This window comes from Pararge aegeria, chromosome Z, assembly GCF_905163445.1.
Source record: "Pararge aegeria chromosome Z, ilParAegt1.1, whole genome shotgun sequence".
In the NCBI taxonomy this organism is placed as follows: Eukaryota; Metazoa; Arthropoda; class Insecta; order Lepidoptera; family Nymphalidae; genus Pararge; species Pararge aegeria.
The window spans coordinates 26,366,093-26,393,748 of NC_053208.1; the positions used below are offsets into that span (position 1 = coordinate 26,366,093).

General features: G+C 36.8%; 1 protein-coding gene across 2 annotated transcripts; it reads left to right on the top strand.

Annotated features, from left to right (window-relative positions):
- The first annotated feature begins 1,217 nt into the window (after positions 1 to 1,217).
- On the top strand, positions 1,218 to 26,196 carry LOC120636366 (amino acid transporter AVT1B-like). Of its 2 annotated transcripts, XM_039907818.1 has the most exons (9): positions 1,218 to 1,280; positions 2,704 to 2,797; positions 11,528 to 11,663; positions 15,054 to 15,222; positions 17,433 to 17,621; positions 19,616 to 19,854; positions 20,521 to 20,727; positions 22,108 to 22,303; positions 24,071 to 26,196. In XM_039907818.1, exons 2-9 carry the CDS (start codon positions 2,714 to 2,716, stop codon positions 24,204 to 24,206), a joined length of 1,356 nt encoding a protein of 451 aa, XP_039763752.1. In that variant the 5' UTR covers positions 1,218 to 1,280; positions 2,704 to 2,713; the 3' UTR covers positions 24,207 to 26,196. The 2 variants fall into 2 exon arrangements, with proteins under 2 accessions (XP_039763752.1, XP_039763753.1); XM_039907819.1 differs by lacking the exons at positions 1,218 to 1,280; positions 2,704 to 2,797 and adding an exon at positions 10,929 to 11,006.
- The last annotated feature ends 1,460 nt before the right edge of the window (positions 26,197 to 27,656 follow it).

Sequence of the window (27,656 nt, forward strand, 5' to 3'; positions counted from 1 at the left end):
TAATCTATACATGGGAACTTTGTATATTTTACCTGACACCGACTTAAAAATGTTGAAGAAATTATTTATTTCTTGCTTTTTAGTTGTATTGCAATTGCAATACAATAAAAAGTTTTACTTCTTTGGCGTAACAAGATATTTTCAAAAAAAAATATCTTTCGCTTTATTCTACGTTTGTAGAAAAAAAATATTTAAGACTATGAAAGTTATAATAAAACTTTCATAGTCTTAAATAATTTTTGCCTGAGAGTTCGCGTTTATTAGTTAGTTAGTTAAATAAAATTTATTTAAATATGACAGTAAAAATATTAATATAATTAAAGAAATGGACATAATAAACATAATTAAATTTGGAATATTAATAGACTCATTATCGGACAACCAAGTATTACTAAAAATTTAAATTTGATATCTATGTACAATTGAATCGCCGGAATGAGCCCGCAGACTTTGAAAGACAATTGAAAGTTTACACTGTCAAACCTTATAGCTAACTTCGGGGTGTCGGTTTTTTGAAACGGTGTGCGCGCGCATCGTAAAAATTTACTCCCACCATTTTACCCTAACGCGCCAAAAGAAGTATAACTTCAAAAAGTTATGTTTGAACTTATGAAAATTAGAAGAACGATGTATTCTTTAAGTTTCGAATCCAAAAATAATTATGTTATATCACAACAATCCCAAACTGCAAGAAAAGTATTCACACCCCGTAGGCAAGTTCTAACTTGGGAGGAAAACGATTGTGAGGAAAATAAGCAGTTTGCTATCTGGAGATAGGTGTCGGGCATCGCAATAAAAACTCCGGGATATTAGAACTAAGAACGCCATAGCGTCACCAAATTTTACTACGTGTGTTTGTGTGTGTGTGTGTGTGTGTGTGTGTGTGTGTGTGTGCGTGTGTGTGTGTGTGTGTGTGTGTGTGGCATCGTAGCGATGGATGTACCGATATTGATTTTGTTTTTTTGTTTGAAGGGTGAATTAGTCGGGAGTGATATTAATTATGTTTCATTAAAAATAGGTCCCTTAATCCCTGCTGCCAACATTGTTATCAAATGAAAGGGCTTGACTAGTACTATAATGTACACGGTATCGAAAGTAGGAGGTTTTTAATTTTAAATGTATACTTCGTTCGGTCGATACAGTAGAGAATATTACTTGTAAAGTGGACACGTTGAGCAACTGCTACTGGATCATACTTAACTGGATCCAGTTTGTCAAGAAGCCTTGCGGTGTGCGGCCGTGTTACATCAGTACCTAGTCGCTCGGGAATTGTGGCCGAGGTGAGTTAAAGCCGTACAATTTAGCTTGTCGACAGGGTAGGTACTTTAGCGACTTTTGGATATCCATAACTCGATGGATAATTTATATAGATAATTAAGCATTCTGTTTTTGTTTTGTCCTACGTTATAAACATGCAATTCATATGAATACCGAATGTGTTATTAATTAAATCATAACACTCAAAATCAGAAACGATTTCACCATATTTCAACGTCCATATTTTTTTGTTTAGTGTACAATTTTTAAAATAAGTCTATATATTTAATTTATATGAATTGTGGTCGTACTCACATGTCCGCTTGTATTAATGTTATCTCAGTCTTGGTACACTAAACCGAATACAGCTATGCTTGTCAAAATGCCCTCTTGCTCTTAACTATTTAGATGATCGTAGGCAGGAAATCGTAACTCAAACGATGATGTTCGATTAATCCAATGACACATCGATTCATGCCATTAACCATTTTTAGGTTTTTCGTGCGTTTCTAAATGTTTATGTAAACCGATTTCTTATTTTGGAATATCGATTAACTTGTTTACTTTACCGCAAGGTCTTAGATTTATTATTATATGTGCTCTCTGTGGTAGGTAAAGGTAGTCCTATACCTACCTAGGCATAAATTACCGTATGAGGTTTACTTAGTTAATGTTTGGCTTTCGATATGATTTGAATTTGATCTAGATGCCGGCACTATCTATATCAGTATATTCAAATAATTACCTTCCGTATTCAGTAAACTTATAGATAGGCAGCTAACTGGAGAGTGACGTAGGTTGGCTTCTTCAATGCTTCAGAAATTATCTTAGTCATCCCTTTACCGGCCCAAAAAACTACTGGAGAAGGTATAGGCCCACCAAGCTTGCTAAGTGCGGGATGGCGATCACACTCCTTTGAGAACGTCATGGAGAACTCGCAGTTATACAGTTTTCCTCATAATGTTTTCCTCCACCGTTACAGCAAGTGATATTCTAATTGTTCAAATTAAAAATCGTCTCTTGATCTTATTAACCCATTAATTACCCACGACAGAGCACAAGTCTCCTGAAACAATGTGAAGGGTTTAGGACCTGCTCCACTAAGCTGGCTCAGTGCGGTTTGGTGGACTCCACACGCCTTTGAGAACATTATGGAGAACTCTCAGGCATGCGGGTTTCCTCATGATTTTTTCGAGTACCGTTGGAGCAATTGATATTCTGATGGCGTAAAACTCGCTTAACTTAGGCACCCCGACAGTGAAACAAAAGTCCTTACCACTGTACCACTGGGCTATTACAGATCGGATCGAAGTCGGTCACCTCGAAATGGAGACTGTAAGTGTGGTTAAGGCACCACAAGCTGTCACCGTTTATGTATAGGTACCATTGAATTAGTAAGTAGACATGATATCCCCAGTTTAGATTGGTGTTTATTTTGCTCACCAGTTGAAGCAACATGTCTAAGAAAAATGGATTGGAGGCAGTGATGGTGCCCGGCAAGTCCGAAGCGACGGAGTCTACGCCTCTCGTGCCCAAAATTGTGAGTGATGTCTTTTATTTTATTCCTCTTGTTAATTATATATAAGACTAGCGGTCCTTCGCGACTTCCTCCGCGTATAAGTCAACCTTAAGTTAGCTAGCGCGGACTTCTTCAGAAATTTTATACTTTGTCATACATGATTTTATCTTTAACCATTTACGCAGCGCACGCAGCCGAAGCTCTCAAAAGGGGAAAAATCCCGATTTTGAAACATATTTCATTATGCTCCTAGCTTTAAAGTGACCAGTAGTTCCATAGATCATCGCGTTCAAATAAACAGACCAGCAAACAAACTTTTCAGCTTTACATATTAGTAACTAAAAGATAAGGTTAAGATTTCATCCAAACCCTTACCTACTCGTTCGTATTAATAATTAACATTTAAACAACTCTTGCCACCCTTATCCCTTACATATTCCTGCTCCAATTGAGCCATCGGCAATAAACCAGATGATGGTAAGTGACCTGATGGATTGACTCTGGTTCCTTGCGAACAGGGACCCCTGATTTTGTTGGACGCAACATGCGATGACATTTAAGCTTCTCCCAACTTAAGACAGACAGCATCAAGATCGGGAGAAGGCTGAAAACTGTAAACGACATCACCTGACATTTGGACAACTAACGACCCTTCCCAGCTGCAACGCAACGCCGCGCCGCAAAGCTAGTGAACCATAAAGGTACTAGCGTAGCGTAAAAAGCTTTGAGGGGTGTGGGTTTAGAAAACAGACATAGATATCCGGCTCTTCCCGTATGTGCCGTGCCACCTTTTCAAATTTAAGTAAAACAAAATTTTTGGCAATATGCGTTACTTCTTTTGCATTTTCTGGACCTCGATACCTCATATGCAATTACTAATTACTAAAGTATAAATAGTTAGATAAGTGGTCAAGATATCAAAGAAATTCAGATTATTTTATTAATAAGGTAGACAAAAAAATATACACAAAAAAGTGTATTATACGTGACATTGCTTAATGAATTAATTAAGTACGATTAGTTAACAACGGTTGAAGGAACATCATTGATCGTAAGTACATACAGTCAATTATTTTCCATTGATCGTTGTACACTAGGTACCTACTTAACGACGATATCCATTCCTTATCTTTTGGTAGATTCACAATTACATAGCAATTATAAACTTAACCTATTATAGTTTGAAGTTAATAAAATAGTTGAGACTAGTAATTTCATGATCCTAAACAAACTAGCGTAGCTAATGCCGAATGCAAAACCTTTATTTGCTCAGAGTAATAATTTAGTTCTACTGTCTTTCCTTTTCTGCGAAGCCTCTATCAATTTCAAATCTGTATCCAATAACATTTAGTTGGTGGATGAGTACCTACTTATGGAAGTTACTCCATCTTATTCTCGAACGAAAACCGGTTTAGTACTGAGTATTGAAACAAAAATAAATAACCTCAACTCAGTATTATAATTAAGTATAAAGTACTTATATATTTTAGTCTTGCGCAACATTTCCTCTACTAGCTAACGACTTAACAACTTATTCATCTATACATCCTACTTATTATTATAAAGCTAAAGTGTTTTTATATTCGAACGCTTCAATCGCGGATGACATTTTGTAGCATTCTCTGATTGGAAGGGTAGGATTCATTTAAACACCAACCGAGATTAAAAACTGTGTCGTTGATTATAATTGTGCGCAAAAAGCTTCGTTTAAATTAATACGCATAGAGGACGATTCCAGTGACGAAATTTAGTCTGTAGGCGCATCATCTCTTTCAGTTCTAGGTTTAAAAAATTAGTTATAATCTGTGGATGTTCACTCTTTTACTCCACGGTTTTGTGCCACTAGTTCCCAGCAGCCACTAGCTTCATGAACCTCGTCGACTACACTCAGTTTACGCTCAATCAACGATATCCTATTTAGTACAGGTTGATAATCTAGTAACCTCATGCATGGTCCAACGATCTTTGTGATCTGACCATTGGCAATCCAGTGGTTCCATGAATCTGCGAGCGATCTGGCTCTCTCCGTCACCTACCGAAAGACTTACTTTCTTAACAGGCTACAGTGTATAAAGACTTCGTACCCCGCGTTTCTACTACTCTTTAATTGGGGCGTTTTAGAATACATAAGTAAGCGGATGTAGGGTAAGCACGGTAGGTATTGCTAGGTTACCCGTAAGGCTTCACAAGGAATGTCAGATCAGGGTTATCAATTAAATCTAATAAACTATCATGCCCCGGGTTAGCGTATTAGCTTTAAAGTATTATACTCGTATATATGTACTAGCAAAAGCCCGCTACATCGCCTGTGCAGATAAAGGTTTTAAAATTTCTGAAATTATTAATTTTTAGGGGATTTCCGTCGACTCTCTCCATGATGCAAACTATTGCTGGGCTGAATTTTATCAAAGCGATTATTGGGCTGAATTTTATCAAAGCGATTATATGTATTAAAATAACAGAAAAACATTTCGAATTTATAATAAAACTGTTGAAACGGAAACGGTTTCACCCGACAGCGTAGGTACTGTTACTTCCGCTTACTCCTAGCCGTGCCATCAACTCGTTCCACCAGTGGCACACTGGCACTATAGAAACGCGGAAACTCCATCAACACTCTGAAACCATTATAATGCTGGACGCGCAGGTCATTGTGCCTTGCGTAAGTATATGTCACCCACAGGCTACACGTGTAAAAAGTTCGGCAACAAGCCTTAAAAATTGAGTTTCATTAGCTGCCTGAGCGCCAACGCCCAGCACTCCTTTTCGTTATCCTTCACATCTAATAAGTCGTCTGTAAGTATAGGTATGCCACAGATAATAAATATAATATAGTCTTCATTTTCTATATTCTTATATCTTATCTGAATAGATAAAAGTTTGCGTAATCTTTTGCTCTAGTCATTTTCATAAGTTCAGTTGTAGCAGGCTGTTGCTTACAGCTGATTGACACTGAATGTTAAACTAAATATTGCAGGATAAACAAGTTCACTAAATAACTCCAAGTCAACTCCGCTAAAGTAGTCCACACACACGTAAATCAGAATGATGTTGAGTGACCTGTTATTGACATATATAAGCTGAAGTTGAAATCCACAAAAATTGTACCTTGAAGCTATTGGTGAAAAAAACTGCTTAAAGCCGTATAATAAATTCTAAATCAACAATAAAGTTCCTAACGTTAGAGAAGCTTGGTCATGTTGGCTGTTGCTCTATCACATCACTATACCGACAGACAGTTTTTAAATTGCGTCTGAGGTCTTATACGCAGCTGTTAGATTAGGCATTAATAAGCTTTTATAGATGCTGCATGTGGACCTTAGTATACTTAAATGGACTTTTGTTTTACTTGTGGTGGACGACGTATTCTTCAAACTGACGTTAAACGTCACTTTTGTAATACGATTTCACTTACCTTACCCAGCGAAACGCTAAATCGTAAGTGCCTCCAGCTTATCCAGGCACACGAAAGTCGGTTTAGTTTTCTCAATCAGATTTAATTTTAAATTCTAGAGACTGACATATTGCTTTGCGGTGTGGTTGGTAACGCCAGTCAGTAGTATTAATTACACGTAGGTACCTACGTACATAAATACCTATATGTTTATTAGGTCCGTAGTTAGTGTTACATTTATAAACATATATATAGGTTTTAGCTAAATTGCAAAAGTTCTCCATTCGATAAATTAGACATTCAACGAAATAAATTCTTCACTCCTTCCGATTTTGTTAAGTTAAGTAGGTCAGGTGCCTACCAAGAGTTACCAGTTACCAGTAGTTTTATAACTCCTACCTTCAATAATTAACTAGGCCCTGGTGTATTATAACATGTACAAAATATATGTCAAGAAGTTACAAAGATAATCGTATGTAAAGAGGCTTGTTGGAAGGGAAACCTATCAACACACAAGTACTGAAGTATACGTTCAAACTCACACACATACACGTGTAATGTGATATCAAGTCTTTACAATTAGTTAGGGTTGACAGTTAAAAATTATTATATAATAATAACAATATTTATTTGGAACAGTTTTTTTTTTTATTTTAAGATAGGTACTTTTATATGTGAATTGTCATGTTCAATGATATCAAAATACGAGTAGCTACGTTAGGTACAAAATAAATTCCTTAGCGGAATAAGCTATCCCGCCCTGATTTGTAGCAATTTACATTGATACATGATATTATAATAGTGTTATTTTAATAAAGCATTGCATTAAATAAGTATTAGCACTGTTATTAAAATAATCTTTATTTACATTTCTAAAACTACACCTCTGCAACATGTTAAACCTGAGATCTCATTCGAGAGTCAATAAATATTTATCCACGGTGGTTTCTACTTCATTCGAAATTAATCGATCAGAAGTTCATCGATCTAAATGTGGGCAAAAAGACCAGTAAGTAAGAGTCGGATATCTACATGAGGGTTCCGCACAATTATACAAAATATAAACTCGAAAGGACACTATAAAAACATTTGTATAGTAGGTAATAAGTTACTTTTAATGTCTAGCTAAATTATACATCGGACTATCAACTGATAGTCCGAAGTATAGTTAGCATAATATGACGGTAATTGAGAAAAATTCACCATCTTTTTTTTTAGTAGAATACATCTTGTAAATTCGGAAGAATATCTCCAATTACGGAATGTGGATGCTCCCTGAAGGAGCATGATTTACTTTGTGTGTAATTAAATTTTTTACATGAATACAATAATAAAACACGGAAAATCAAAGTTCTAAGTTTGGTCATCTGAATCACAGTGTATATATAGAACGTGTCAAGCCTATGTAGTAGCCGACGAGCGAATGCGGCATGTGCAGGCGAGGCTTTCAAAGAGCAAACTATTGAAGCGAACGAACTATACACATAATATCACCTCCACCTAGCTGCGTTAGAGGAATGCTGTGTCTGCTGATAACAAACACGTTATTTTATATACTTATTAGCATTTTAGATTTACATAAAATGCCATCTTTTTTTTGTGGGAATTTATTTTGTATTATTTAGAACAGATATTCTTAACAGATTACCAAAATGACGTCTCTGGTTGATATAAGTATAATCGAAATGTGTGTATTCAAAGTATTATTCATTTTAATACACATTCTTTAAAATCACTTTGTCCTTGTCCACTAATAAGTAATATAGTGACATGAGAGAATTCGATTTCAGAATGTTACAAACTAAAAAGTGACCTGAAACTTGGACACTCGGCACTTTTCTATAATTTTAAGTTTGCATAAAGGAAATAAAATTGTCTGCGAAAGTAAAAATCTGCATTTTCACTTTCTAGGTGAGATTGCAGTCAAGCAATCAAGCTGTATTGGAATAAAAAAGGACATAACCAAAATAATCAGACATTCATAGAATTTTAAGTTTATCCCAAAATACCTAAATAGCTAAGAACCATAGAGTAGGAGGTCTCTTTGGTTCTTAGCTATTTTTATTATGATTTTGAAAATTAAGTCATCGAAACCTGAACATCATCATCTTCATCATCATTTCAACCGACTGACGTTCACTGCTGGGCATTGGTCTTGTGACCAGCGGCTCCCTGCGACTCGTTTGATGTCATCTGTCTATTCTGGAGAGTCTTGACACCACACCTGCCCCATCGTTACCATATCCGGTGTCAGTGGCAGGAATAGCGGCGCCGCGGGGGTTAGACGCTGTGGTTTTTTTTGTATTTGCCATAATAACTTTTCCCAATAATCAGCACGCTTGGGACCCGGATCGGTGATCGCAGTGCTGGCCCTCTCGCACCGATGACGCTAACGGTCATTGGATGGATATACCGTCATTACTCGGTCGTCAGAGCATCGTTGGTAAGTCAGCAGGGTGCACCACGGGCAGGTGAGGTGGACGATTCGAGAGGCTGACTGGTTACTAGTCTCCCCCTTACTCCCCGAAACCTAATAAAGATTTAAAAAAACGCGCAATATTACTTCCTTGAGACGTTTTACCATGCCCCTGCAAAACAGAACTCTAAGGTTTCTTTCTTTGAACACGAAACCCTAAAATCGAGCAGACAGATCTTTTTTGTGTTGATAGATAAGAATACCTATACAAGAAGACCAATGTGAATTTTTTTAGAAGCCAAGCCTTGTAATATATTCTGATAAGTAGGGTTGCCTTAAATAGGTATTGTACTAAAATAAAAAGGGTGTTCATCTTTTTATGGGAGATTCGTTTATTATAATATATTTTTTATATTTTTATTTACATAGATCAAATCAGTAATGAGGAAATCCGTAGAAGTAGAAGAGTTACCGTCGTAGATCAACAAGTCAACCCCACATGAGGTGGACATACGACATCAAGCTATTCGCTGGGGTCCGCTAGAAACAAGGGTCCCAAACCGTGCATTTTGGAACTCTCTACAATCGGTTGAAATTTTGATAATGATGATTTACAAAGTCAGACCCGCTGTTTGTAGGTACGCTTAGCTACGCAACAGATTTAAATGCAGTTTTCAGCAATAGAAAGAGTGATTCAAGATTAAGTTTTATATGATACAGGAAACATGTAGAGACAGGGTTTGTAATGCGATGTCGTAAAAAACATTACCTTACGAGATAGATTAAATTAAATTTTAATTGTGTTATTAATCACATCAAACTGCTTCTTATTAGTTTCTATATTCATTGCACCCTACAAAGTCGGGATAGACTGCTAGATGTTAATTAGAATGGTGGTCGGGGTTGTCACCTTATTTGGTATGTAATAATTTACCAAATCTAAGGTGATTTCGGAGTTTACTTGGAATCTGGCGCGTTTCCATCATAGACTAACTTATCCCTACTATACTATACTATCAATATTATAAATGTCAATGTAAGTTTGTTTGTTACGCTTTCACGCAAAAACTACTGAACCGATCCTCATGAAACTTTGTACACATATTCTTGGAAGTGTTAGAAGTAATATAGAATACTTTTTATCCCGACATTGAGCTCGGTTCCTTTGGGAGAGGGAATGAGTGTTTGACGATTTTACACCATAACTCCGACAAATTATAACCGATTTAAATAATTATTTTTGTACTATAGAGGTTATAATATGCGTTTAATTTTGCCCAAACTGCGTTTGGAGATAGAGGACAGAACTCCTCAGTGGACAGCAGCAAACCCCTCATTTAAGGCATAGGCGATAATTAATACTTTAAATTTTTTTAGAACTACAACTAAATTGAATGCCACATCTAAAAAAAAAGCCAAACGCGGACGAAATCGCGGGCAACAGCTAGTATATTATATGTTTCCATATTTTGCAAGTGATGCACTTACGTATGTACGTTTCTTTCTTTACCGTTTTTATGTATTTTTTATTTTTGCAATAAAAAATCTAGTCCATCGAACTACCTAAATTGCTAAAGAGGTAAAGATAGAAGACTCTGAACTATTTTTATTCTTCTTCTTCTTTTGATTGATTTTTTATTAGTTCTTGGCCCACCAAATTATGGAGGGTAGAGGTAAGGAGAATCATCTTATATGGGAGAAAAGTTGAAAAAGTGTCCAGTTGTTGCGCTAAATAACAGTTCAAAAATCCTCAACAATGGCGCTGGTGGATGCACAGGGTATGGTATGAATGTAGCAATCGTAGATGAATTGAAGTATGCCGAGTTAAAAAATTTAATGTCATTATCGACTAAAGTAGTTAATTATTGAGAATTTCAACAACTTACGTTGTACAAAATATTGTGGTAAATATAACCTTACTTCCTCGTATCTCCATACTTCCTTGTTTATTTTTCAAGCCTACTCTAACAATATTTATATTTGGCGCTTCTTTTAAGAGTTACCCTGATGCAAATGTGGCGCCATCCTAATTTAATACATTTTGACGACACTTTTTCATATACACAGATGACTCTCCTTACCTCTACCCTCCATACACCAAATATAGCAATTGTATGTCAGTCCTCAAAATGTCAATGAGCAAGTGTCATTATCATAATATCATATTAATCTGTGGTATCTGTATTGTTCCGTCCTCAGATAAAGGACCAAGGTATTGTCGTCCTATTACTACATAATCATTAATATTCTGTGGTACTAATGTTTTGTTTTGTTTGTAAGAAAACCAATTGAATTGAAGTTTCTCGTAAACATTATAACTGCGTTTATTAAAATTCACAAAACATGTCAGCTTTAACTATTCAATCGTTAGATTTTACTGCAAGTAAATTTATGATTGCGGGGCAAGTGCTAACAGAGAGGTACGTATGAGTGTGTTTTAGAAAAACATCAACTTCAAGCTTTATTTTATTCAGAATTAATTCACACAAAAAATAATCAGTTGCAAAGAAACATAGTAACTACAACCGAAATAATTTGCATTATAATTTGTTTATCTTAAAAAGTTCATTTGTAAACAAACTCAGGAAAATGTTACTAAGTAAAGGCAATTTGGGATTTTATAATTTCTGAATTTAATCTGGTGGGAGGCTCCGGCCGTGGCTAGTTACCATCTTACCGGCAAAACGTACCGCCAAGTGATCTAGCGTTCTGTTGCGATATAGCGTAGAAACCAACTAGGGATAAAGTTTAATTTAACTGCCACACCCCAAACAGTTTACCCTCTTCCCAGAGTCCTATAATTTCTGTAACAAGGAACATAATTATTCAAACTGGTCCTATGGTTTGCAGGTATTTTATTTTGTTACATGTCAGCAAATAAATTAAATTGATTGATTTATGAACTCACCTAGTAATAGAAAAACTTAATTCCATGTTGTAGGATCCAGAAGATGGTGCTGGTGGGTCAGGCAAAGGTGGAAATGGAGGTTTGTCGGTGAACCAGACTGCCTTCCTGGTGGCTGGAGAAATGGTGGGCAGTGGAGTTCTGGCGCTTCCACGGGCTCTGGTTAAAACCGGTAAGTTATCTATGCATACTAGCTTCTGACCCCTCAATGTGTGAGCGAAATAATTGTTGATATGTCTACCATAAAGTTTGATTTTTCAATTATGATGCACCATGTAGGTGCTTTTGAGTTGTGCCATGCGAAACTGTTGCTCATGTTTCAGCTGCGAAATCTACATTTAAATGTTCAGTATTCTTTACAGGACTCTGCGAATTTTAATTTTTCAGTTAATACGGATTTTTAGCAAGCGATTAGCTACTATGAAGTAAAAGAATAAAAGAATTTGAACATACATATATTTGAAGGATGTGCGGGCCTTAGAAGGGTTGTAACTTGTAACAAAGAATCACCCCAACCATCAAAAAAGCACGAGCACAGTTATTTTTGTACTTTCTTTTAACTCCAAATGCGTAATAAAATAGATTAAATGTTAGTTACAATAAATTATTCAAATGTATTGCTAAAAAGTAGTCAGCTGTTCAAAGGCGATTCTTAAACATGTTATAAGTTGTAGTTTGTTTAGATAATTGTAATTCTTTTGTTCAGCACTTTTTAATCTGAAATGTGCTGAAAAAAACAAGAAAAATTATCTTGTGTCGAAAACATCGTTACGGATTGTAAAGTAATGAAAATTACTTCAACATAAAAAATCTCGTAATTTTTTCGACGTGACATTTGCATTTTCAGATCAGATTTTTCTTCATCTTATTTGCTTTGTGTTGTGTGAATCAAATTTTAGAATTGTCCATAGAATTACCGTCTAGATGTATTAACTAGACGGTAATTCTATGGTCGATAAGACATAAAAAACGATTCGACGGAACTTAGTTAAAATAAACATCGCATTGTGTTACGGCTCCTTTTGGAAAACTCAACTTAATTATATCAAACATGTTTTCGTATCTCGTGATTAGATAAAAGTTACATTGCTGTGTGTGTGTGTGTGTGTGTGTGTGTGTGTGTGTGTGTGTGTGTGTGTGTGTGTGGGAGCTCAGATATCTATTTAAACAATCATTAAGGCTGTGAATGTTAGTAGGTGGTCTAAAAATATAACTATGAGAAGTCTATATTTACCTTGTCAAGGCTCTAAACTTGATTTGAATCAACACAAACTTTGAGATAGTGAGACTTGATATCACTGGCTACTAATTGTCAATTCAATTTTGTTTTAATCGGTTGAGCTGCTACATGTGGTCTTTTGAGAAGCAAACATAAAAACGTTGAAAACCATAATTTCAATCACACATTTTTGGGGTTTAAGATGTTGTATGTGCATTGTGGGGATGCTGGTTACCATTTTGTTTAAAAGTTACTCTGACGATTCGTATAGGACTTTTTGCATTGGGCATAGACTGCCCATAGCCATTTTAACTTTCTGATAGTTTGGGCTAAGACGGTGACCTTGGTAATCCAGCGGATCTCTTAGTTTTGTTTAACTCCTAAGCGTAAACTAGAAAATTCCTTTCATTTTATAAAAGAATAGCGGCCCCTTGCGACTATAAGGCGACGACCCGCGTATCACTAAAAGATAGACATGCTGTTCCGTACTTTTTTTTAGAACTTTTAAAGGAAAACAACTTTGAATGTCATACATCGGAAGCTCTCAGGCTGCTTTTTAAGTAGTCTTAAATGACAATGTAAGATGGTGATAGCAAACTTTGACTTTGCCTTTTTTCCGACCTGATACTAGGAAAATTGAGCTCATTATCTATGAATTTGAAATCCTTACTGTTTACTATAATTTGTGTATATATAGAGAGAGTCCTTCTACGACGAGTTGTCAACATTGGAATCTTGGAATGCATTTAAGATTTCAATGTCATGTTTAAGTTGTTCTCGCGAAATTAAATATACAAACCGGTAATGTAATTGTTAAAAAATATAAGAGTGTATTAATAACTCAATGCTGTGCGAATATACTTAAAATAATCATCGTCATCGACCCATTACGTGGCCACTACGGGGCACGGGTCTCCTCTCACAATGAGAAGGGTATAAGCCATAAGGCCGTAGTCCACCATGCTGGCCCAATGCGGAATCCACATACCTTTAAGAACATTATGTAAAACTCTCAGGCATGCAGGTTTCCTCACGATGTTTTCCTTCATCGTCGAAGCAAGTGATATTTTTAGTTACTTAAAACAATCATAACTTTGAATGTGCGTGCTGGGATTCGTACTCGGACCCCTGAAAGTGTAGGCGAGTTCCTACCCACTGCGCTATTGCCGCTTCAACAATAATAATAATAAATAAAAAAAAATAAAAAAGCCTTTTATTACATGAAAATAATATTACAAACATAGTAAACAAAGAATGAAATAAAAAATAGTGTCTATAAAGTTTACAATACAAATTCGTTTTAACATTTTTTTTCTTTTATTATATTTAAGAATTAATGAATTTTTGCTTTTCATATTAAATTAGCAGAGACCCCTCTCAGGTGAAGGAGATCCTCCTCCAAGGATTTCCATTTTGGTCTATTTTTGGCTGTTTGTAACCAGTTTGTTCCTGCGGTCTTCTTAATATCATCCTCCGATCTCGTGTATGGTCTTCCTATTCGGCGTTTGCCTGGCGGGCCGTTCCATGTGACATTTATAGTCCACCTATTATCTACACATCGGGCTACATGGCCGGCCCATCGGAATTTTAGTGTTTGGGCTTGAGTCAGAGCGTCCATTGCTTTAGTGTAATTTCTTATATTCGTATGTGCTATCTTGTGTATTTTCCTTATATTCAACATACTACGTTGCATTCCGTTTTAACACGAACTTGTTCTGTTTTTAATTTTCTCAGTAAATTGCCACTTCCGCTTCAACAATACGTACATATTATTATCGAATCGAAAGGAGGGTTGAGTGACCATTTTGCGAGTTGCCACAGTAAAAGAAGTTAAAACTATGAGTTATAACTCGATTTAATAAATATATTGTGTACGTTTAGTATGCCGTAGCACTAAACGGCAAATCAAGCCTAAGGTGAAGCGCTAACACTAGACTTTATAGACTTGTCTATAGTTATCTTTATTAAAAGCCTATCCTTAAGTATTTATAACTCGTACTGGAGATTATCTACATTTTTTATCATCTGCATACCCTGTGCATACCCTCTATGCACGCCACTGTAGATAGCCCACCTGGGAACCATCATATATAAATAGAGCAAAACTTCGCGGGGCATACAGTCACATACTGCAAAGTATTGTCCTGTGTCCATGTACAATTAAAGCCTCAGTGGCTGTACATATGCCTGTGTTACACCGGCAACCACGCCCTTCAGACCGAAAGCATTGCATTGCGACAATGTTGCTTAGCGGCAGAAATAAGCATGGTTGTAGTACTTCCCCGGACGAGCTCTGTCACAAAAAGTTCATCTATTAAGCTGATCGTTACATATCTATTTCAGGATGGGTTGGCGTTCCTGTCCTGGTGCTCACGTGCCTCGTAGCGGCCTTCAGCGGCAAGCGCCTCGGCGACTGCTGGACCATCATCGAGGGCAGGGACCCCGAGATGAGGACCAGGAAACGAAACCCATACGCCATCATCGCTGAGCAGTCTCTGGGAAAGACATGGAGGTAAGATTCCCACAAGAAAATGTTAATCTTCATACATTGCTGCGTAAAATGACCATCTATAGATATGCCAACAAAGAGGCAGCGGACATTTTTAATGTAACAGTAGCTGTTCTGCGCGGTTTTATCCGCCTTTCACTACAGTTCGTAATGAAATCTTATACGAGAGCATAATATAAGCCGCGCGAGTAGGTACTTGTCCACTTCACTAATACTCGTAAACTCCCCTACCGGGCCGGTGCGCTCGCGCGTTACTCAAATTTCACATTATATCCTAAACTTGCATGCTTAAAAGGATAGGTCTTATTACCTTAAGATTGTTTAATTAATAAGTACAATTTAGTACATTTGCAGTACATTGTATTTATATATGGCAGTCAGTTTAATTAGCGCTTGCGTATAAAGTAGCTCGCTAGAATATTTTCTCCTGACTTGTTTTACAGTCATTATTCGAGGCTGAAATCGAATGGAAATAAAAATATAATAATTTAAATTCTGTTTCATCGTTTATCCACGATTTTTACATACAAACGTACACAAAAAAAACTTTCCTCATTATAATATTAAGTATATACAGTTTGGTTCATTCAAGTTTCTACTTGTATCTTATTTTGTTGATCTGTGCGGTGTCTCTTGTTTAGAATAATTACACCATACAGGCTCAGTAAATATATGATATTTACTGCGATACAGGTTTGTCTAGTTTTCGCGGTAATAAGTACCTGTTCATTGTATCTGCATGTAAAGCAATTTTTTTTATCCGGTTGTTATGATTTAATAAGTATACTTATTCCAGTACATGGTATGATAATAGCTCTTGACTACAATCGCACCAAGCCAATCCAATGGGAGCAGACTAACTGTTACGGTATGGCTAATGAACCCCTAATCGTTTAATCGTTTTCTACGCAGCATCGTACCGGAACGCTAAACCCCTTTTTAGCTCATATTTGTCGGTAAGGAGGTAACCAGCCACGGCCGAAGCTTCCCACCAGACCGGACCAGAAATTATAAATTCACGAATTGGCTCGGCGGACTCGACTGCGCCTGGGAGGTCGCCAAAGTAGATAGTTACTTTATTTAAATAAACATAATAAATTAATAAATATACTACGACAATACACAACGCTATCTAGCCCCAAAGTGAGCGTAGCTTTTGTTTTGGGTACTAAGAAAACTGATTAATATTTTTATGAATTATATATAAATACTTATAATATACAAACAAACATCCAGACACTGAAAAACATTCATGTTCATCACACAAATATTTTCCAGTTGTGGGAATCGAACCCACGGCCTTGACTCAGAAAGCAGGGTCGCTGCCTATTGTGCAAATCGGCCGTCGACTTGGTTGTTTATGACCGGGTTTCACAAATCCCGCAGAAACCGTCTGTTTATCTGGGATGTATGTTTCTAACTCTATGCTAAATACAAATAAGCAAGCACATTCTCGCATTGCTAATTTTATTTAAGATGAATTTAAAGTTAAATAATTAAAATTAATCCGATCCGATGATGATTTCTTTGGCTTTGGTAGTTGGAATGTCTGTAGGAGCTGTTGATAACTCCAAAACTGGTTTTGAGCGAGACATGTTTTTGTTAGTCGCATTAAGGTCACATGTTTCCTCCGATTGGATCGGATATACTCGGATTTGTCATTAGACTACATTATGCATAGAATTTTGAAAAGGTTAAAGCATTTGCCTATCTTTTATGACTTTGTTGTGTAAATGTTTACTTAATGAGAAGATTTTTATCACCGTTTTTTTCGTCGAGGTTGGAGATAATCTGGTTGGCCAATGATGATCCGCTTCTCGTATTTTAAACAGAATAGGATTCATATACTACCACCCTGGCGCAGTGGTGAGCTTTATGTTTTTAAATTGGAGGTCCCGGATTCGATTCCCGGTTGGTGCAATTTGGGAACATTTGTCGGTAGGATAACTAGCCGAAGTGTCCCAACAGACCAGAAATTATAAAATCCCAATTTACCCATGCCGAGGATCGAATCTCGGACCTTCAAAACCACAGCGCTCACTGGTGCGCCAGAGAGGTCGTTAAAAGTCTTTATGCGTGGATACTGTGTTGTCACAAACCAGAATTGGGCCAGCGTTGTGGACTACGCGTTCTCATTGTGAGAGGAATCCCGTGCCCTGTAGTGGGCCGCTAATGGGTTCCTATGCTGATGATGATGATGATTTGGTTCCCAGCGTCGCCGTGTCGCTGGCTATGATGGTGGCACAGTTCGGCGTGGCCGTGGTATACCTGCTGCTCGCGGCGCAGTTACTCGAACAAGTGTTCCTGTCGCTGGCGCCGACCGTCACCATCTGCATCTGGTACCTCGTGGTGGTGGGCGCGATGACGCCGCTCATGCTGTTCGGCACGCCCAAGGACTTCTCGTGAGTAATAGGCTTGGAACTTTTAAGTTAGGTTCGTTTAGGAACGTAGATGTCGGCTAAGAATTGGTTTTGGGAAATTACTTCCCTAAATGGGTGAAAATGGGGTTGGAGGTTTGTATTAAACTCCTATGTTTTAAAGTTAGAGACACCATAATTCACATTTAGGTTAATAACCTATACTTATAATAATTAAACTGTAACTGGAAGATTTCTGTACAATTAATTTTTTTTTTTAATTTTGACCGGGGGATGCTTTATAATTCGGAGTCCGAAACAGATTTTTATTTAATTTTTGTCTGTCTGTCTGGGCATCACGTGAAAACTACTGAACGTATTTAAATAAAATTTAATATAGTGGTAGCTGATATTCCGGGTCAACATATAGGCTACTTTTTATCCGGATAAACAAAAAGTTTCCTTCGGGAAATGGGATGAAAGTTTTTATCTATTTAACTTCATAGCTCCGTTTAATTTTAACCGAAAGTTTGTGAGAATGTTTGAATGGATGAATGGATAAATGTATGGATGGATGGATGTTTGTTACGCTTTAGCGCCACAACGAAATGACCGATTTGGCTAAAATTTGGCAGGGACGTACAATATAGTCTGGAATAGCTCATAACAAACAGCAAAACAGCTTCAACATGATAGCATCGCTAATTTTTCGCAATTGTCTTTCAATATCCGCGCAATTCGTTCAAGCACCCAGGAAATCGTGAATTCTACGAGACGCGGGCATCCGCTTAAATCACCCTAAGGTGCACACTACTACTACTATCCTGTTTTTATATGCAGTTCTTAACAGTATTATTTAAAACTTCGCTTTATAAATCGGATATAATATCATACTATCGAGAGTTATACATACTCTGTAATACATGGAACAGGTTTTAAGATGCTGGAAATTTCATCGAAGAAGTCGCGGACAACTGCTATTACTATAGTGGGACCTTTCTATAATCTTAATAATCTTTTAATACGAACTTTAAACTTTTTAAGAGACATCTCCAAAATGTCAATGAGTTTATCGTAAAAATTGTATGCAATTTTCTTTAAACGAATTATTCATTTTATGTAACCTAGTATATTGCAGTGTTAGTTTATTCTAAAAAAAACTGTACACTAGAAAATGTTCAATTTTTTTTCTTAAATTTTTTTTTTTATGAATTTTAATTTTATATTCAAATATGTATTGACTGACTATACACTGTCATTATTTTAACATCTTTAAATTCATCTCTCTATGACTCTCTCGGACCGATTTTGGAAAATAGTGCTAATATTAGGAGCATTTTATAATTCCAAACAATTCTGTAAAAGTAACCAAAATAGACTCGCCTAGCAGTTACAGTCGCTTCTTCGTAAATTGTTTATATGAGGACCCCATGGAAGAATAGCATCTAAACGTTATTCCTAGAAAAACTGTCGTATCCACCAGGTTCAGATCCTCATTATTAAGTAGTATATTAGTTCTCACATGTTTAACATTTGGTAAAGTGAATTTTACACACTTGGTTTTATTCCGTTAAGCCTCTTGACCGCTTCAGCGAGAGAGTTGATTACGTCGTGAAAACCTAATCCACAATTCATTTTAAAAGTTAATGATGTTGTACAGAATTATCCCGTGTTTGTCCTTGGCAAGGTAAAGAAGGTCCTTAATGTAAATAAGGACCATAATTGGTCCTTATACAGACCCCTGTGGGACACCTACATTCACAACTGACTGCAGTCTTCTTTATGAGCCAGCCAAATACTAATAGGCTGCATTGGATGCTGATTGGATGATGGATCGCCGTGCTAGGAGATTTATAGGCGAGGTTTCACCACTTTTGGCTAAACTCAAGATCTCCGATCATCGTCGTAAAGTAGCTGGTTTGTCGGTGTTTTATAAGATATACTTTGAGGAGTGTGGTCAGGAACGGTACGATCTCGTTCCCTCTTCACCATTTTATTATCGCACTGCAAGCAATTTATTATATGTATCACAATTACAGGTTCTTGGGGGTGATAGCTTTCTTCTCAACTGTGGTGGCCTGTATTCTCTACTTCATCCAAATGATGAACGACGTGAGGCCCTTCGTGTTCCGCTGGGGCATCCACGGCTTCAGCGACTTCTTCCTCGCAATGGGTATCATCATGTTCGCGTTCGGCGGCGCCTGCACCTTCCCAACGATCCAGAACGACATGGCTGATAAGACCAAGTTTAACAAGAGTCTGCAGTACGGCTTCACTGGTTAGTATTCTGCAAATATAAGTCCTATTTAATCTTTTTACATTATAAACATATGTACACATAAATAGAATACATATTTACAAATGTTACAAATGTTTATGTTGGAAAAGAGCAACTGCTGAGATTCTTGCCGGCTTCTTCTCGGTAGAATCTGCCTTCCGAACCGGTGGTAGAGTCACTACACACAGACAGACTTGACGTTTCAAAAGTGCTTATATTAGGCCTACTTGAAATAAATGAATATGGATGTTTTTTTTTTTTGAATTTTTGAATCTGTTTGGTGTAATTTATAATTTCCGGCAATGTACTCTAAGCACGTTTCGCTCCGAAACCGAGGCATCCTCTGGAGACTTTTGGTGTGGAGTATGAAGATTGAAGAAATTATAAATAACAACACTTTATTTTCATAACAAATTTTGTTCTATGACTTTTCAAAATTCAGTATTAATTTATTTAATACAAAGAAATTGTATGAAAAAAAATAATAGGTTCACGCGCTGTTACCGATATTACATTTGGTTTTACACAAGTTGTTAGTTTTCTATATTCTGTTCTGTCGTCAGCACACGGAATATATTTCTTAATTTCCGAAGCACTCCGCCATAGCCGGAGATATGCACGTTCTAATTTTATATATTTTTTTAATAAGTAACATTTCGTTTCTAGCCATGCTGGCCCTTTACCTCCCCATCGCGACAGCTGGCTACGCGGTATACGGAGAGTCAGTGGGTTCGAACTTCGTCACGTCACTTGCTCCTACTGCACTGACTCTGGTCGGCAACGTGCTGATGTCGATCCACCTGATCTGTGCCTTCATCATCCTCGTCAACCCAGTCTGCCAGGAGTTGGAGGAGCTTTACAGCATTCCTAGAGGTTTGTCTTATCACGTACACATACTTGTTAACTGGACTGGTGTGTTGGAAGTGTCGGCAAGTGTTACAAGCAAGTATAAAGTTTATTTTACGCGAGTTTCGTATCTTTTTTTTACAAGACCAGAAAGTGTCTTTTATGCGAGTAACGTATGTTTTGCTTGAGAGTAGAAAGTGCCTTTTATATAAGTTACGTATGTTTCGCTTGAGAGTAGAAAGTGTCTTTTATGCGAGTTACGATGTTTTGCTTGAGAGTAGAAAGTGCCTTTTATCCGAGTTACGTATGTTTTGCATTAGAGTAGAAAGTGTCGTTTATGCGAGTTACATATGTTTTGCATTAGAGTAGAAAGTGTCGTTTATGCGAGTTACATATGTTTTGCATTAGAGTAGAAAGTGTATTTTATGCGAGTTTCGTATGTTTTGCATAAGAGTAAAAAGTGTCTTTTATGCGAGTTACGTATGTTTTGTTTGAGAGTAGAAAATTCCTTTTATACAAGTTACGTATGTTTTGCATAAGAGTAAAAAGTGTCTTTTATGCGAGTTACGTATGTTTTGTTTGAGAGTAGAAAATTCCTTTTATACAAGTTACGTATGTTTTGCATAAGAGTAAAAAGTGTCTTTTATGCGAGTTACGTATGTTTTGCTTGAGAGTAGAAAGTGCCTTTTTTGCGAGTTACGTATGTTTTGCATAAGAGTAGAAAGTGCCTTTTATACAAGTTACGTATGGTTAGCATAAGAGTAGAGAGTGTCTTTTACGCGAGTTTCGTATGTTTTGCATTAGAGTAGAAAGTGTATTTTATGCGAGTTTCGTATGTTTTGCATAAGAGTAAAAAGTGTCTTTTATGCGAGTTACGTATGTTTTGTTTGAGAGTAGAAAATTCCTTTTATACAAGTTACGTATGTTTTGCATAAGAGTAAAAAGTGTCTTTTATGCGAGTTACGTATGTTTTGTTTGAGAGTAGAAAATTCCTTTTATACAAGTTACGTATGTTTTGCATAAGAGTAAAAAGTGTCTTTTATGCGAGTTACGTATGTTTTGCTTGAGAGTAGAAAGTGCCTTTTTTGCGAGTTACGTATGTTTTGCATAAGAGTAGAAAGTGCCTTTTATACAAGTTACGTATGGTTAGCATAAGAGTAGAGAGTGTCTTTTACGCGAGTTTCGTATGTTTTGCATTAGAGTAGAAAGTGTCTTTTATGCGAGTTTCGTATGTTTTTCATAATAGTAAAAAGTGTCTTTTATGCGAGTTACGTATGTTTTGCATAAGCGTAGAAGGTGTATTTTACGCAAGTTTTGTACATCTCCCATTAGAGTTGAACGTGTATTTGATGCAAGTTTTGTGTATCTCGCGGTGATTAAAGTGTAAGTCTGGTTGTTGTGTTACAGATTCCGTGGGCTACCGCGCGCTGGCTCGCCTGTCCATCATGGCGGGTATCCTCTTCATCGGCGAGAGCATCCCCCGCTTCTACACGATCCTGGCGCTGGTGGGCGGCACCACCGTCGCCTTCCTCACCTTCGTGCTGCCTTCCTACTGCTACCTCAACATCATCAGCCAACCGCCCAGGGAAGGGCAAACACAACCGTAAGTACCATTAATATTTAAAAAAAAAAATCTTGTTTTTCTCGTGTTAACTAAAGGACCTTTACACTGGGAAATGCATTTACGTACCTTTCTCCGGGAGGGTTTGACGACCTGCCTGGTGCAGTGGTGAGAATGTGAATTTTAATAGGGTTCTCGGCAGAGGCGATTTGGAAATTTAGAATTTCTGAATTTCCTTTAGAACGTAATCCTTATTCTCATACAAACAATATGAACGCGAAGTTTGTATGCTCAAAATATTTCAGCCAAACTACTATTGTAAAACAAGGGGAAATAAATAAAATTATTTCATCATTTTATAGGTACCCAATGTATATAAATGAATTTATATGAATGATGCAAATAATCACTGCTTCCAGATACGCACAGTTAATAAATCGTGTTTACTATACGATTGAAGCTCCGCCTCATCTCTCACAGGATAGAAAATTTATTACATTCATATTTTTAAATTGTAAAAAGAGCAATCTGCTGGGTTTCTTGCCGGCTCTTCTCGGTGGAATCTTCCTTCCGAACCGGTGGTAAATTCACTACAAACAGACTGACGTCATGTCAGTCTGTTTCAAAAGTGCGTATAAACTGGGCCTACTTGAAATAAATGGATTTTGAATCTTGCACACTAAAATGGTTTTAACTTACACACATCGTGTTAATACACGCGCATTATATCATTGGAATACGCCATGCGTGTATCGTGCGGGCGTTATATTTGCAGAGAAGTGTAGCCGGTGTAAACTAGATGGCGCCTCATATATTTTTCACTTATCCTTAAGTTTTTATATTCAAAACCTTAATGTTTATACATACTGAAATACACAATAAATTACATTTATCTATACTTATAATAAATCTGTAACTGGAAGATTTCTGTACATTTAATATATTTTGAAAATTTTGACCGGGGGATGCTTTATAATGGATACTGAGTCCAAACAGATTTTTATTTAATTTTTGTCTGTCTGTCTGTCCGGCCATCACTTGAAATCTACTGAACGGATTAAAATAAAATTTGGTACAGTGGTAACTGATATTCCGGGTCAACATATAGGCTACTTTTTATTCCGATAAACAGTAAGCTTCTCCCGGGAAATGGGATGTTTGTTTTTTATCAATTTTACTTCATACCTCCGTTAAATTTGAATCGATTTTGATAAATCTTTTTTTATTTGAAAGTGTGTACTATCAAGCATGTGTTGTGTAATTTTAATGAAGATCTGATAAAAATTGTCGGAGATAAAGAACATAAATCTTCACAGATAACAGCAAGTCGCAAGGCATATGGGACAACGATCGAATGCATGCGTACCATCTTACTTATATTATAAATGCGAAAGTTTGTGAGTACGGAGGTATGGATGGATGTATGTATGTATGTATGTATGTATGGATCGATGGACATATTTAAAGTAATCATTATTACTTTAAAAAAAAGTCCGTGAGGCTAAATGTCTGACTGTTGAGGCACAATAACCGCTTTTTGTTATAATTTGTCAATCAAAACACGGGTACAATCTTAAGATGGTGACGTCCTATCAAATCTTTATCCAAATAAATAGTTTTATACTTAAAATTGATTATGTACCTGCTAATTCCTCTTTAAATTATTCAAATTGGACCTATTGTTTAGACGTTGCGATGGGTATAGAAATGCTAAAATATGTTTTAATTATATTTGATGCAGACGAAGTTGCGCGGGTCATCTAGTATATATATATATAAATATATAACAATAAATAAATTTGTCCTCAGCGAGGTGGCGAGCTGGGTAAAGTTCGTGTGCTGGGAGATCATCGTGGGTGGCGCGGTGGTGGGGGTGGCGGCCACGTACAGTGCCACCAGTGCTATCTTCAGCACCTCCATGGTCACACCTTGCTATCTAAAGTAACCTGACCCGCAACCTGACCCCACTGGAGGATCGCCCCATACTAGAACAGAACTTCCTCTACTGGACTAAAATAATACAGTTTGATCACTTTTATAAGTTAAGCTTGGTTTATACGAAGCCAGTGCGATGGCGCCAGTTTAACAGGCAAGCCACCGCTGACCATGCATCGCCTTAGTGCTCGTTTGTCCAAACCACCAATATACCTCTCTTTGTTCAAACTCTAGATATATTTTTTTCTTTACATTCAAACAACATGTTAAAATATGCAGATAGATAATGTAAAAAAAAAGAAAAATAAAACTGAATTAGTAAACAACATTATATAAACTATAAATTTAAAAAAAAAATGTAGATGTATAATGAAACATACAATATTCGAAATAAAACTCTATAATATGTAAAACTTGCTAATGTAAAATTCTGCCTTCGGTAGATCGAACAAATAGGTACCAAGGCGATGGATTGGATTGAAAACTAAGCGGCCCTATTCCCGTCAGGCCTGCCAGAGCTGGCTCGGCTTGAAGAACTGTTATTTATTGGCTGCGAGTGCTGGCTACGTATAAACTATGCTTAATGCCGACAAAATTCGTCAAAGTCAATAGGAGTAATTGAACGTCAGCTAAAAATTGTAAACACATACCTATGTTATTTGTTGCCTTAACATCAACTTCCTCCCTTTTGAAGTTGGTTAAAAAGAGGGTTCCATCATGAACTCATCTTTATGCTCTCCAAACTTGAAGTGAGACTGGTTTGTTTTTTTTTGACATATTTTGTAGAACCGACTGCTCTGATCTTAACCCTACTTGGGAATGTATTCGTTGGCGGAACAAACGCCACCTATCGGTTCAAAGGGGTACTAACCACATAATACTAACTTTATGAATTGGTTCTGAGCGTTTTGACTGGCTTAATCGTACTTTAATTGTACTACAAGAAAACAGTTTTATACCTGGATACTAAAGTTTTGAACAAAAACACTTTTTACGATATCTCTCGTTTACTTTTAAGTTTTAGATAATATTGTAACAAATAACTTTATATAGATAAGGATCATCCACTTTTTAGAATAGACATTTGTTCGTTTTTATAAATGATTTAATTTTTTGAGGCGGAATCTACTAAAGATTGCTGACACCGCAGTGACCGCGCGAATCAAATAGTTATTGCTGGAGTTAAGATATGTTGTTGATTAAAGGGAGAATTCAAGATTATCACTGTCACCTGATAATTATTTATAAGTCAACCTGAGCCCGCCAACTGGCATCAAGGTAGCTTTATGGGTCTATGCTGTAGTGTCATCCCTTCTGACGAAATGACAGGCCTGTACCCAGGCTGGATGACAGTAACAGAGAATCGCTAAAATATTGTACTTATCTAATGATATATGATTTTTGTATTACGAAAAAGGTATTTTCTGGGCACTGGGCAATCACTGCTTGCATTTTCTTATACTTATTCTATAGCGTGAAAGTAACAACAAATAATATGGTATCGAAGGAAACACACACTACAGTCGGAAACAGTATTTCCACTAGATGGCGCTGTTCACATCTGCTCACTCTCTTCATATCTTTATCTCTCATACTAGGCACTCTAAGCTAGACGATCTTCGCAAGACACCTAATTGGTGGAGAAGTCTCTTTTGCAATGGTAAGCTTAAAGCTAACTTAAGACCGATTTCGGAAATTTATTTAAGTTATTTTTCGGTGTAGTGACAGTCGCTACTGGCAAAGCCGGTCCGGCTATTTGTCGTTCCAGTCTATACCGTATATAACACACCATCGTCTACTGTCATAAGCATTTCGAAACTCGTCCCTTCTCTCTCGAGCTGACACTCAGTGTCATGCGAAATTGTGACGTCATCAATAACTTATGATTTGCACATCGCTGTTAAGGTGCGTCATTGTTGATTTTCTCTAGTTTTAGTTTGATAACAATTTTATATTTTATATTACAAAAATATGATTATATTAAATAAGTAAAAATATTATCTTATCGTTTTTTTTTTCGTTATAGTTATATTACCTAATAAATACAATAATTATAATTGTTATCAACCCATTACCGGTCCGGTACCGGGCACCGGTCTCCTACCAACATGAGAAAAGCGAAGGCCATAGTCAATCACAACTTTTTATTAAAGTAGGAGAAAGATAGCACAAGTCAATCTAACCTGACATCAGAGGATTTTAGTCTATGATTATTAATAGCCGGGGTTTTAGGTAAATACAACCCAGTCAAGTATTGCAATAAAACTGCAGAATTTAATTTTCAGGCAGTCTTGGATTCTCACAGCCTAGATATCCGATCGGGGATGCTCTCAGGGGACCCACCAGATTACTCTGTAAAGTTAAATTAAATTCAACGTATAATTAAGCTTTGGTAAATAAATAAAAAAAAAGTCCTCTGGCCTGGTACAGATGGTAGAATTCTACATCTTTGAGAAGGTTATTAAGGACTTCCTCACGATATTTTTCTTCACTTTTCAATTGCAAGTAATACGCGCACAAACTTCCTGTTTGAGATACTTGCTGGGATTTGAACTTGGTTCCAAAAGGAAAGCAGAAATCCTGACCCAATCAGTTACTAAAACATTTATATGGGTGAGCTATCCCTCAGGGCAATGTTCCAGTATTTGACCTTGGACCTATAAGCATTTGGTTTGCAAGAGCGTTCGTAATCAGGTCTAATACGAACGAACTAAATTTTAATGCAGTTTTCAGCCATCAATAGAGTGATTCAAGCGGAAGGTTTATGCGTATAAATACGCATATTTTAAAAGAGAAAAGCAAAGAGATTCAAAGACATGTAATGTCGTAACAAACGTATTTTTGTGCGCTTGCAAACGCTGTTTAAACATAACGATTTAGATTAAAATAAAATATGTCACGGAATTGTGTTGTTAATGACTGCATACTGCCTCACATAAGTACCTACATACGTATTTACGTACTAAACGTGAAACATTATAATAAGCCAGGTTATCAGCGAGTTGCGAAGAGTACCTAACCCCCTGCAGAGTAGGTAAATATTGATTGTGGTATCGCCCGCAAGTTACGGTGATAAGCTGCTGAGACAGAGAAATAGTTTAACTAATTGAGATAAGTATTATAGTGGTGTACATTTATAGCTGTAAGACGCTATTTGGTTCCAATTTGGATTAGATCTTATGTTATCATCATCAGTCTGAACCTATATTGGGCAAAGACAATACCCACTTTCGTGAATGAAATCGACGTAGTGAACTACCGGGGAGTCGGGGCGCGGCGTCGTCTCGAGGGTACGATTCTATAAAAATATAGTATTTGTAAGACAACATATTAGTCTTTATAAACAAAAAGTGGATATAAACAGTCGACTTACAAGAAATGGCCATAAATTAGTGACATCTGCATATCGTCTGCGAAAGGTGCAGAAGTAATTTGTGGGATTGAGTATACGCTTTTATAA

Excerpts from the sequence above, each read along its gene's own strand:
- LOC120636366 (XM_039907818.1), top strand. The coding sequence starts at position 2,714 with ATGTCTAAGAAAAATGGATTGGAGGCAGTGATGGTGCCCGGCAAGTCC. Across the intron at positions 2,798-11,527 it reads CGCCTCTCGTGCCCAAAATT|GATCCAGAAGATGGTGCTGG; the intron begins GTGAGTGATGTC and ends TCCATGTTGTAG. Across the intron at positions 15,223-17,432 it reads TCTCTGGGAAAGACATGGAG|CGTCGCCGTGTCGCTGGCTA; the intron begins GTAAGATTCCCA and ends TTTGGTTCCCAG.